Genomic DNA, 13392 nt, shown 5'->3' with positions numbered 1-13392 from the left:
CCTTCTTAGTTGGCTTGGCTAGTATTACTGATCTTGATGGCTCTATAGCTCAGATTTTTTGTTTTTCTCAATCTCAATAAGTCCTATCTTAAACTCAGATAGTTTACTCAAATGTTTCTCCGCGCAGCGACCTTGTTCGTCGAGGTTCGTGTTTCGGAGTTATAGAGTTGAGAGAGGATTATAACCACTATTGAGTAGCCTCCTCATCTGTAGTGGCCTTCATGGCCTTGAGGAGATGAATAACAAAACAAAAAAAAACAAAAAAGTAGTTTAGATATATCTTAACTTCACTTCTTGATTTGTCTTTGACTTTTTAAGTTTCTCCTTGTTTTCTTTTAGGTTGTTCAAAGCTACAGTTTTATTAAAAATTTTATTCTGCACTTAGTTTACATCATATTCTTTCATTGCACTTGTTACTACTACCAGGGGCTGTTCTAGGAAAAAAATTTGGACAGCAGTACCCCCCGTCCCGGTGAAATTTAGCAGAGATATTGCCAAATATTGGCATTTTTTTGCGAAAAAATTTGCCGTAAAAAACGTAAAAAAAAAAAAGTCCTCAATTTTTAATTTGGACGACGCCCAAATCGGTGCCCAAATATGGTTGACGCTGTCAAAAACCGTCTAGAATAGCCCCTGACTTCCTAAGAACAGACTTCATTTCATTGCACTTGTTTTTACTACCTAAGAACAGACTTCATTTCATTGCACTTGTTTTTACTACCTAAGAACTGTTAGGTACTGGAATTGACTGACTGTTGTGATTGACCTTGGGCTGATGAATTTTGTCTCACTGCTGAAAATTGCCACTAATTTATAATTTCTCTATTATGGCAGGCATGGAAGCTTTTATTCTCTCTTGCCAGCTTCAAGCCAAGCCTTACTCTACCCCAAAGTTTTCTCCATTTTACAGGTTAAGCACTTTTAGGCTAACCAATTTCGGTGTTCTGTACAAATAGATTAACCGCTCTCAATATTCTGTACTAATTAGTTCAAGTAATGTTAGTGGGTAACAAATACACAAGTGATGACATCACTTATATATATGTGTCCTTTAACAACTTTAAATTAATCTGATCAAATAAAGCTGGCACAATCAACTTTTGTAAAAGCTTGTTAAAAATGCTTCTTAACAAATTTGAAACATGAAAGTATTATTTGAAAAAGATGCTCATGTGACATTAAAAGTAAAAAAAAGTAATAACTGATTAACAATATTATTTTTTAAGAGTTTTTATATTTTGTAAAACCATCAATATATATATAATACCAGTTTTAACTAGTTTGACATGAATAATCAAAAAAATATGTAAACTGAAAGATAATTAAACTGTTTTTATATTTTAAATAACTGTGTAAATTGAGTAAAATTAATCAAATATCAAAAACATAGCACAACACATAAATAATAATTAACTGATAACATCAAAGTTATTTCATAACATTTTTTTGCAAATAGTATTTTATTTATATATAAAGTTAAAACTTAGAGTTTGAGTTTTTTATAAAAGTACAGTAAAAAAAAACTAAATACAATTTTATTTGAGGAGAGTTCATAAACATTTTTTTTTTGTATCATTTTTTATTTTTATTATTTGAACAATTTTTTCAAAAATATTGTTAAAGAATTTCTTATAAAACTTCAATGTTTTACTTAACTTCATTACCATGAAAAATTCATTGATAAATTTTTTTATTCAACTCTAAAAAATAAATTAATTGCAAAATTGTCTTAAATAACAAACAAACAAAAGAAATAACAAAAAAGTTTTAATCAACAATAAAATAAATTATCCCTTTAAGTCAAAATTTAACAACATAAAACAATCAAAGTAAATTAATCAAAAGTCAGTTGGTATAGTTGTTATAGTAACCTAACATCAATTTGATTGAAGCTTTTTAGTGCTTCAAAAAAATATTTTTAAAATGAATATAAACATAAATAATTCGGAATAGTTATTAAAGAACAAATAAACGACTATTAAACTTGTGTAAAAATATTAATAATTTACATTTTTATCAAAATTTTTTTTATCTTCTTCATCTGAAGTATTTGAATCAAACTCAAACTTTGTTCTCATTTCTACTTGACTTGGTAACTAAAAATATATTTTATATATATATATATATATATATATATATATATAAAATATTAATATTTATTTCAATATATATATAATATTAATACTTTTTTGTTATTTTCATTTTTATTATTATTGTTAATATTTATTAGTAGTTATTACTTTCATCATCACTTATGATTACAGACAGCCATCTATAATTATAATAGAGAGTATCAAACTATTTAGTTATCAGTAATAAAAAGAGACTAAAACTGTTTTTTAAATTTGTTTTCTTTTTTTATTTAAATTAAAAAAAAAACTAAAATTTCAATAAAAGCTTATCAAACTCGAAAATAAAATATTAAACAAGTTTTATTAATAGTAATATAGAAAAGTAAATTTTATTCCAATAATCGTTACCAGTAAGCAACTGAATTTTGCTCGTGTTAAAATTTACCAGTCACTGCAAGCTTAACTGCAAGCTGTTAAAGAAATACAAATTATTTTTTGCCAAAATTATTTATATTTTATCTTGAGTTTGAATGAGTTTTTTATAGACTGTTATATGAGTTAAGGTTAGATTATAACTCAACCCATTTGACTTTACTTATGAAGTAAATATTGTAATATTGGATAAGATCACTTTAATGACATCAATCTGCATGTGATTAGATATGAATTCCAGACCAGCAGTCTTTGGTTTTAATGATTTGAAGAGATGTGACAAGTTATATGGCTTGATTTTAAACAGCTTCAAGAATGTTTATTATTTCAGATAAAAAGGGTCCCTAGCTGCTGAGCAATTCTCCAAATGAAGTCTCACATAAGAATAGTTAAGGAAAATAATTATTTAAATATTTGAGTGTGCATTTAAAAATACCAAAAACAGCATACAAATTTAAAAAAGCCTTTGCAATTTGATAGTTCCACAAAAATTGACTGTAACCATGTTCAAAGTCAGAATCTTTAAAAATGTAAAATCAAATGCTTTGGCAAAGTTAAGCAAAACTACAAGCATGTTAAAACTCTCTTAGTATAAGTAATTAGATCAAAACCCTACTCTTAGCATAAGTAATTACTCTTAGTATAAGTAATTAGATCAAACCATTTTAATAAGTTAAATCAAACGATTCTAATATTCAACACCATGGGTGAAACCATGTTGGTTTGTGGCCAAAAAGTTGTTAGAAATAAATGTTCTATATGCCAGCTCATCAGCCCTTGGAATTAAAAACAAGGTTGGCAAAAGCCTCAAACAATTTAACTATTCTAGGTTGGCAGTTCTGAGGGGATATATATATATATATATATATATATATATATATATATATATATATATATATATATACACATAGGCCTTTCCAATTCTGTGCGTGATTTTTTATTTTTCTTTGTTTTAGCAATTAAAAACTGGGACTTTAAGCAATATGCATACTATTATGATTTTCTTAAAAAACATATATAATACTTTTATCATATTTTAGACTACCTGAATAAATTAAATGTGTGCATTTTGATCATTTTAATTTTTTTGCATAATAATATTGCTACAGTTTGAAAATAAACAACAATTTTCAAAACGCTATACTTAAGCTAAAAATAATTGATGACTGCCATTTCTCATCGAAAATATATTAAATATGAGTTGTAGAAGTTTAATATTTCACTTAAAATACTCACAAGCAATTTATTTTCTCAAAAATATCTACACAAAATTAACAAATTTGCAACTTCCGTGAGTGATCATTCATAATCTGCATTTAAACAATTGCTGTTACTCTATGATACATAGTTTAAACCTGTAACTTTCTATAAAGTTTTACTAATGTTTAAAACATTATTTTAAAAAATATATATAACGCTGAAACTTATATTTTTTAAGAAATTAAAGTTTATCTATCTAGTTACTAAAATTTGAGTTTTTCTGTTCTGTGCGTGATTGTGCTTCAAATTACTAAGTATACTATTTTTTGTTTACAAAATATTTATATAGGTTAGAATTAAATGAGAGCAAATTGGAGATTTTGCCAGTTTTTTTATTATGAAAATAATAGACAAAACATACACAAGTTTCCATGTGTGATTTTTTGGAAATGTCCAGCCATTTACTTATAATGATACTCTCTAGAAACATAAAGTTTTGATTAAAACATAACATTTAATAGTAGATTTTATCAAAATTTAAATGTCTCACCTTTCTACTATTATTATTATTTTTTTCATTTGAGAGTGAAATTTCTTATAAAGTGTTTTGTTTGTAAGTATACAATTTCTATCATTCTTACATACTTGTTTCTTAAACTTACGATTAAAACTGTTGTCCTAATTATAACATTAAATTGATCTTTTTGACTAGTGAAATTTTGATCTGTTTGATAACTATTTGTTAGCACTTTAGCAACACCAAACTGCAAATTAATGATTTATTAAATTATTCTTATTTACTGTAACTTTTATTTGTTTGTTGTAGATTTTTGTATTAAAAATTCAAATAATAATAATAATCATATTCTACCTGCTCTACTCTATACTCAAAGTTATTTTATTTTCTTTATGCTAGGGTTAATCAAAAACGGATCTCAGCTTATGTAATAGAAAATATTTTCAAATAAATAAAAAATTTAAAAGTATATATATGATAATATACATAAAAACCTAAAAAGTACATTTTTATTACCAGTAACTGTGTATAAAATAAGATAGTAGTTTAGATTCAAAAAATTATTTTTTTTGGTATCTAAAAGGTATTCTCCAACCTGAATACATTATCCATATAAAAGAATGTTACATAGTTATTGTGCACTCAAAATATATTTTATTCCGTATAGCAACAGTTTTATTTACCAAACGCTGAATTCATTTTTCTAACCTAATTATAAATATTTAATACAAAAGAAATAAAAGAAACTTTTCTATTTAACTTATAAAGATATTCTACCATGTGTCATAAATATATTTTCTTTCTTTATAATTTCGGAAGAAATACTTTGTTCTAAATGAACCTTCCACGTGCATGCATGACATTATTTTGACTAATAATAAATAAAATCGTCTGAGCTTGGAATGTTAATACCGGATAGTTGAAGTAAAGTTAATCGTAAAAAATAAACTTAACCGAAAGTATTTTGTTCCAATGATGACTCAATTTTTTCCGTAACTTGAAAAATTTTTTTAAAATAAAATAATATATCGATATTTTTTAATAAGATAATAAATATATCGAGTGGTAATAACAAGATAATATATCAATTACCTTGTTATTTCCATACTAGCTAATTGGACCCGTAAAAATACAGTTTATTCCGCACCAACCTTTATATATTTATATATATGTATATATATATATATATATATATATATATATATATATATATATATATATATATATATATATATATATATATATGTAAATTATGTTAGTGTATTTTACAAATAGAGTGCTCAATGTTCTTAAAGAACAGAGCAATAATAAATTAGTAGAAGGAAGAGAACTCTTCCTGATGACCAGTATACAGTAGCGGATCTCCCATTAGGCTAATTAGACTGAAGCCTAAAACCTTTAAGAGAAAAAGGGTCCCCAATGAGAAAGAGTCCCAGTACCAAACTATAAACTAATGTCAGCCTGCACTGCGCTAATTAGCGCAGTGCAGTGCAAGCGGACATTAGTTTGTATTCCTTAAGGAATAAGACAATTAAAAATAATCTAAATTAACCGCCACTGAAAATACTTAAGAGATAAACGCACTTTTTAAATCGCTGCAAGCAGTGCATTTCGGGTGCAATCTCAGCAAAGAGTGCGAAACAAAAGGCCGTGTGAATAAAAATGAGCAATTGCTTTTACTCAGTAATTGAACAGCATTACGTGTATAAAAACTAAGCAGTTTTGCTAAAACTTTTATTAACGTAAAGTTAAATAATTTACTTAGTAATTGTTCATCTTTACGTGAATAAAAAGTTCATCAAAATTTTCCAAGTTTTTATTCACGTAAGGCTGACCAGTTACTAAGTAAAAGCAAATGCTTTTTTTTATTCATCCGGCCTAAAAGCGAGGCGTAAAAATTAATAAGGCTTTAAGAGTTTAGTTGATTTTGTATTATTATTCGGAAATGTATATTATATAATGCAAAATACTTTTTAACGCAAAAATTCATTTTTAAGCGATCTAAGCATATTCATATTTTTAGTAAACAAATTTCTTTTTGTTTTTCTTTGAAATTTATTTGGAAGGTTTGGGGCTTATAAATATAATTAAAAATGTTTGGATGGAAAACAAGTGGTAGTCAAGAACAAAAAAAAAAGCGCAAGCAGTTAAAACATTATCAAAATTAACCAGCTTTTTCCAATCCAACACTGTCGAAGTAGGTAAATCATTCAAAAAAAAAATAACATGTTTAAAAGAGGTATATGTAACTGATGATGTAGAACTAAATGAAGAGCAAACTGCTAAGGGTAATGTAGATACCGAATGTCAAGACAAAAATCTGTATATATAGAGATAGTGTAGAAAGTTTTAAAACGAATTACTGAGCAGACAAACACTATTGATACAAAATATTATACCCTTATTGTAGATTTCTCGCTATACATTGCTCACACAGATCAGCTGGCAATAATATTAAGATACTGTTATAACGGAAAATGATTATGCTATTTACAACCTTTCTACAGATTGCAAATCGCACCAGCAAGACACTATTTACAAAAGTATTTCAGTTTTTAAATAATGCAGGTCTTTCTATTATAAACATCCGTGGGCAATCATTCGATTACGCGTCAAATATTTTTGGAAAAATATACAGGTTTACAAGTACTAAAAAAAAAAAACGCATTAGAGGATTTTGCCTCTTGTATTGCGCATTCTTTAAATTTGGTTAAGTTAGAGGCAGTATACGTTGTAATGGAAATAACAGATTATTTTGGAACTATTTACATCTATTTCAACACATTTACACCTATTTCTCTGCATTCCCACACCGTTGGAAAATTTTCAGCGAAAGAGCATCACTGGTATTTTCACCAAAAAAGCACCACTATATAGTCTTCTCATTATGAGTCAGTTTATGCGGTTAAAGGTTAAAGTTAGCTTTCAAAATATAATTGATACCCTTAAATATATATTTGCTGAAAGAGGCAAAAGGTTTATATAAAAGATTTATGAAGCGAGAAACTACAGTTTTAACTGTAATATGGGAAATAATGTATTATTTATTATGTATGCATATCGAAATAGAGAGTTTTTTTTACAAAATTAGACTTTTACAAAATAATCTTAAAGCAATTTAATAAAGTTAACAAAGTACTACAAACTCCTAATTTAGATATATGTGAAGGATATACTTTATTCCATTCACTGGAGTTATTCCAAAATTAATAGACGTTAACAACAACGTAACCAAAATGAGTCCAGAAGTCGAAGAAAACTTTAGTGATATGCATAAAAAAGTAAGAACCAAAATATATTTGAATGTAGAAAAAAGAAGAGGTACTTCGACTGGAAAGGATAAGTTTCGTATCGAGGTATTTAATGTTTTGTTGGATAAATTGGGGTCTGAACTTAAAAAAAAAATTTTGTACTTAAAGATATTGGAGACAAATTCAAATTTTCGATGAACCTGGGCAAAAGAGGTTCAGTTATTAAAATTAAATCATGGAGTCCGTAATGTCATTATATCAAAATGGTATCGGAGAAGTACTATTTAGTGAATGCAATCAATTTCAGCATTACTTAGATATAGTATGCTTTAAAAAAATGATTGTATCACTGCTTCCGAAATGTTGACACTAATTAAAAAAAAAAAATTCATTGATATATTTTCAAATCTTTATAAAATTCTTAAAATTCACCTAACAAAACCTATAATGAGCTGCGAAGCAGAACGGTCTTTTTCGAAAATGGGTTTTCCTAAAATAAATATAGATCAACAATCAAATCATCAGAATGACGGATGAAAAGATTAAATGATCTCTTAATTCTGTCAACTTAATATCACGAGATACAATTTCTATGATATCACGAAATTTCCTATGATAAAGCAATGATAATGAAATGATGAAGCAGTTCACGAATATGTATCAGTTAAGAGCAGAAGAATTTAAATTTGCTGTTGTTAGAATTACTTATGATAAGTTATGATAAAGGTAGCATTTACAATAATTTCTTATAATTATTATTATAAATTTTTGTAAATGCTACTGTTTTAGTTTTAATATAATTTGATTTTTAAGCTTGTCGTTTCATTTGCTCACAAAAACATAATGCTTTTTCAGGTATTCAGAAAATTTAGCTTTACCCAAAAAGCCACGGTATGTAATATATATATATATATATATATATATATATATATATATATATATATATATATATATATATATATATATATATATATATGTATAAATATATATATATACATATATATATATATATATATATGTATATATATATATATATGTATATATATATATATATATGTATATATATATATATATATATATATATATATATATATATACATATATATATATATATATATATATATATATATATATATATATATATATATATATATATATATATATATATATATATATATGTATGTATATATACATATATTTATATATATATATATACACGTCTAATTTTGCTAACTTATATCCTAACTTTCCGGGGCCGTAAAATTGTCTTTACCAAACCTACTATTTCTATGCTTATCTATTCCGCACCAATCATTTCTATACTTATTTCTTATTTACTTTAATATTTTTCAGTAAAATAATTCATTTGCTTTAAGAGCAAAAAAATTACCATGCGCATCTTTTCTGCATACGTAGAGCTTATAAATGATTTTATAAATGATAATTAAGTTTGATTATATCTTAAACGCATATCATTGAACATTTAAGACCTTCCCTTAGCGTCATAGTTTTAAAGTTTTTTCAATCTTGCTTATATATTTATAGCAAAAAAATGATAATATAGCAAAAAATATTTCTTATTTTATAGATATATTATACACGATTGTTCCTTATACCACCTGCAATGGTAAAAGATTACTACATCTGTGGAGTTGTCCAAGATTATCTGTGATAACATCTGTCCAATATCAAAAAAATTCAATGGCTCCTAACAACATCTTTAGAAAGATGCAACTACATTTTTCTCCAAGTCCAATAAAATCTGGCAGAATTTTCTCCAGATGTAGTTACATCTGAAAAAATTTCTATGTGTCTACATCTGATTAAAATAATGAACTATTAGTTAATATTTTTTTCCAGATCTAATTACACTCGAAAAAAATCCTATTTGTAAAAAATTTCTATATGTAACTACATCTGATTAAAATTATGCATTATTAGTTAATTCATCATAAAAATAACTTCATCTTAAAATCTACAGATTTAGTTGCACAGATCTTATTACACTTTGATAATTTAAAAGATGTAACTACATCTGTAATATTCATTTAATTTTTGCACAGATGTTATTAAACACCAATGAAATTTCAGATGTTATTGAATTGATGTTATTATACCTCATTATATTTACAGATGTTGTTGCAGAGATGTTATTAGACATGGCAAAAACTGACCTTATGCAAACTCAACATATGCTAAAGAAGGTTTTTACCTGACCTTATGCAAACTCAACATATGCTAAAGAAGTTTACACTTAAAGACGTTTGTACGTAACGCTATACAAATGGCAGAACTAAGAAGATCTTAGACGATTAAAAACCATAGACTCGGCCTTTGCTATAAAACGACAATTTAAAAGTCAAGCCAAAAAAATTTGCTCAGTGACGTCAGTTTGAGGCAAAAACTTATATACGTCAAGTCTGCTCTTGCATTTATCTTACATTTTTTAATTAATTATAATTATAGTGCATATAATTCCACAAAAAGATTAAAACTGGTACAGATATATACAGAAAGCATTAAATGTATATAAAATCAACATATTCCAAAATCTGATATTCATGCTAAAATATAAACTTGGACTTGTTCCTCCTAACTTTTCAAAGAATTTCTTCCAAAATAGCAAAACTAGATATGACACAAGAGAAACGGGAAACTTCAACGTACCTTTTAAAACAACTTTTCTATTATATACCGTGGTCCCTATATATACAACAAATTAATGTCTAAAAATACACAAATGGAAAAATCGAATAATTTATATTCTCTGAAAACTTTACTTAAAAATCTCATCTTAAACACTAATAATTATATGAATTTTTATTAATCCAAAAATATTAAAATTAGCGTATAAACTAACGTTGTACCCAAAATATACAATGTTAACTCTAAAATATGAAAAATACTACTAAACATGCTTTTTTACAAATACATGAACGACTATGTATTCCCTATATTGCAAATCATGTACTAACATATTTATGTGTATTAAAACTAAATTTTTTTAACTTCTTTTTTGTCTGCTTTCTTTTTTCTTTGCGTTTTTATCTTTCGAAACTGAACATAAACTAAGGAAATTTTTTTTTTAAACATATTTTGTTAATATATACATGTTAATATATACATTTTTTTTTTAAACATGTTTTGTTAATATATAATATATATATATATATATATATATATATATATATATATACACACATATATATATATATATATATATATATATATATATATATATATATATATATACATGTATATATATAAATATATATATATATATATATATATATATATATATATATATATATATATATAGCCTTATAACTAGGGAACTGTTTAACATTTTGAAGTAATTTTTTTAACAAAGCATTAATTATGAAATATTGTTTGTTTATATAAATATTTATAAAAAAAGCCCGGTCTTTTTTAAAATCGATTTTATTGGCATTTTAATTTCATTCCGGTTTTTTTGGCGGTTTATCCGTACTTATTCGATTTTTGATTAAAAAGACATAAAACCGATAGTTTTTGATACTCAAAACTCTAAGTCTGATATATCAGTTTATCTTTTTTAGGAGCTACAGGCATTTTTTGTCTCCTACTTATATTTGTATGTTAAATAAAAAAAGAAATAACATGCACCAGCACCTTGTCTAAAATGCATATTTTCATGTTAAATAAAAAAGGAAATAACGTAAGTATTTTATTATAAATAAAAATGAAATAAATAAAAAAGTTCCAATCCCTTCAATTGCAGAATAAAGTTTCTGATGCTAAAATAGGTTTTTAACAGTATGTGGCTATGAAAATAACCGCTTTTAAAACTTGCTTATCAATTACAGCTGCATGGTTTAATGATACTTCCTTGATTTCTTTTCTTAATACGAACCTTTGACTTCCTAAAATTATTTAACAACAAACATTAAAATTTTAAAAAGTTTCATTATTGTAATAAATAGTATAGTTTAAGATATAAACATTTATTATAGAAATTATCTATTATCAAATTCTAATTCTAATAATTATACATTCGAGAAAAAACTGTACTGTAATAAATAGGTATAATTGAATTTTTTTTTTTTTTTGCAAGCATAAAAAAAACATATTGTGTTGATTATGTGAAAAGACCTCAGAAATATCAGATTGGCTACCACCAGCACCTAAAATGTATTATTAATAGAATTAAACGATAACATTATATATCTACATTTAAAGATACACATAGCTTTCTCCAATAATCACCTTAAGAACAGTTATCAGCTGAATCTTCTTGCAGTATAGCTTTTATACCTCTTGCATTTTGTTCTTCTTGCTGTATAGATACATGTCAGATGTCATAAATAAATAATTGGCTGTATCCCTAGTATTTTCGGCGAACGAAGTTAAACGTGCATGACCCACTCGTACAGTTTTGCTGGATTTGTTCCTGGCTTCAATGGCACTCTCAGACAAAGAAACTAATGGATACCTAAAATATTTAGTAAAAGAAACACCATGAACTATCATTCTATGCATTTGAATGGCTTTTAAAAACTGATCGTTAGAAATGAGATCAAACAGACGTTCAGATTTCTGCTTAAAATTTTTTACATCTGGTCCTGTGGTTGTACTGTTCATATCAATGAGCAGGTCCCTAAATAGTTTGATTATATTGGTATTCAAATTTAAAATTCTTCCAGTCACAGATAGATTATTAAAGAATTTTCGTGCAACATTGCCAGTATTGGACGTACCACTTCCCTTCCTGACAAAAGATACCCTTATTTTTAATTGTGTTTTGGAATAAGTGCTGGAATTTTTTTTTGTTTTCAATAAATATTTGGCTGTTTTTTCTTGGAACTTTTCTGGATTTTTTCTTCCTTGTTTCACTGCAGGAAGTTTGCAAGCAGTATTGAAGACCCACTCCGTGCTGTATATCCACAAATGAAGACTGCAAACTCCAAGTTTTCATATATTCTTGTCTACAAGTTTATCTTTATTCCAAACAGTTTCCAAATTAAACTCCTTGGACTTGCTTGACATACATGACAGAACTGAGATGCTAAAATTTTTTTAAGCATTTTTGATACCACAGCATTAAGTGTTTTACCGTCATTCATTGTGGTATAAATAGTTGACAAACTTGAATTTATAACAAAAGTATTTTCATGAAGTGTAAACTTAATATTCTCTAAAGATAAAATTTCATTTTGTAAATGTTCAAACTTCTCTTGAATAAAACTAGCAGTCTCTTTGGCAAAACAAAACATAAGATAACGGGTTGCATCTGGACTATTTGGATTACAATTTTTCCATATTACCTTTTTTCCACTTCGAATCTCCAACAGTACAAACACTTTTCTATACACAGTGGAATCATCCACACCTCTCTTTATAGCTGCTGCATTTTAAAACTCAGATTGTTCACTCTGGCCATCACCTCCGACTTTGCAAATAACATATATGTTATCACATTCCTCCTGTGCTAAAACTTTAGTAGGATTATCTTCATCCTCTGAAAGATACTCAAACACTCTAGAAACTGAATGTTTTATCATATTGAAGAGACTGCATTTTACTTCAGTTTCTGAATATTCCACATGCTCTGGATATGTCAATTATTTTGTATTCTATTAACTTGATTAAACCAGGAGGAACAAGATGACTTTGTGTAACAATTTTTCTTAAATTCAGCCCATGTTCTGTCTGTTGGTATCAAATTGCAAAAAGTACGCAATGATAAATTTGGACCATATAAAGTAGACCTGGGTGCAGTAAATGCAAATCTTTTTACAGCATGTTGAAGTTCTTTCAGTTCTTTTCCCTTAAGATTATCAGTCCGTTTACATTTCATCCTGCTCGTGAGTTTTGAAAAAGATTTTCTAGGTTTTGACGCACAAGGTGCAGTATATATACCTGGTTCAGGTGTTCCCATTGT

The 13392-nt window shown here is 26.4% G+C and overlaps 1 protein-coding gene across 3 annotated transcripts in view; it reads right to left on the bottom strand.

The window, feature by feature from the left end:
- The window catches only part of LOC101241855 (putative leucine-rich repeat-containing protein DDB_G0290503), a 30352-nt gene extending 25199 nt beyond the window's left edge, over positions 1-5153 (bottom strand). The window contains exons 1-2 of one of the 3 annotated variants that reach the window (XM_065820645.1): positions 4999-5153; positions 2010-2096 (exon numbers count right to left, since the gene is read on the bottom strand). In XM_065820645.1, the coding sequence (XP_065676717.1) occupies positions 2010-2096; positions 4999-5001 (90 nt within the window). In that variant the 5' untranslated portion in view covers positions 5002-5153. Of the gene's footprint in view, positions 1-2009; positions 2097-4125; positions 4180-4737; positions 4887-4998 lie in introns of those variants that run through there. The other 2 variants (XM_065820646.1, XM_065820644.1) reach the window with 2 other exon arrangements.
- Between the last annotated feature and the right edge of the window lie 8239 nt (positions 5154-13392).

Source organism: Hydra vulgaris, chromosome 15, assembly GCF_038396675.1.
Source record: "Hydra vulgaris chromosome 15, alternate assembly HydraT2T_AEP".
Lineage (NCBI taxonomy): Eukaryota > Metazoa > Cnidaria > Hydrozoa > Anthoathecata > Hydridae > Hydra > Hydra vulgaris.
The sequence above is the reverse complement of the archived record's forward strand: the minus strand, read 5'-3'. Positions and strand labels throughout refer to the sequence as shown.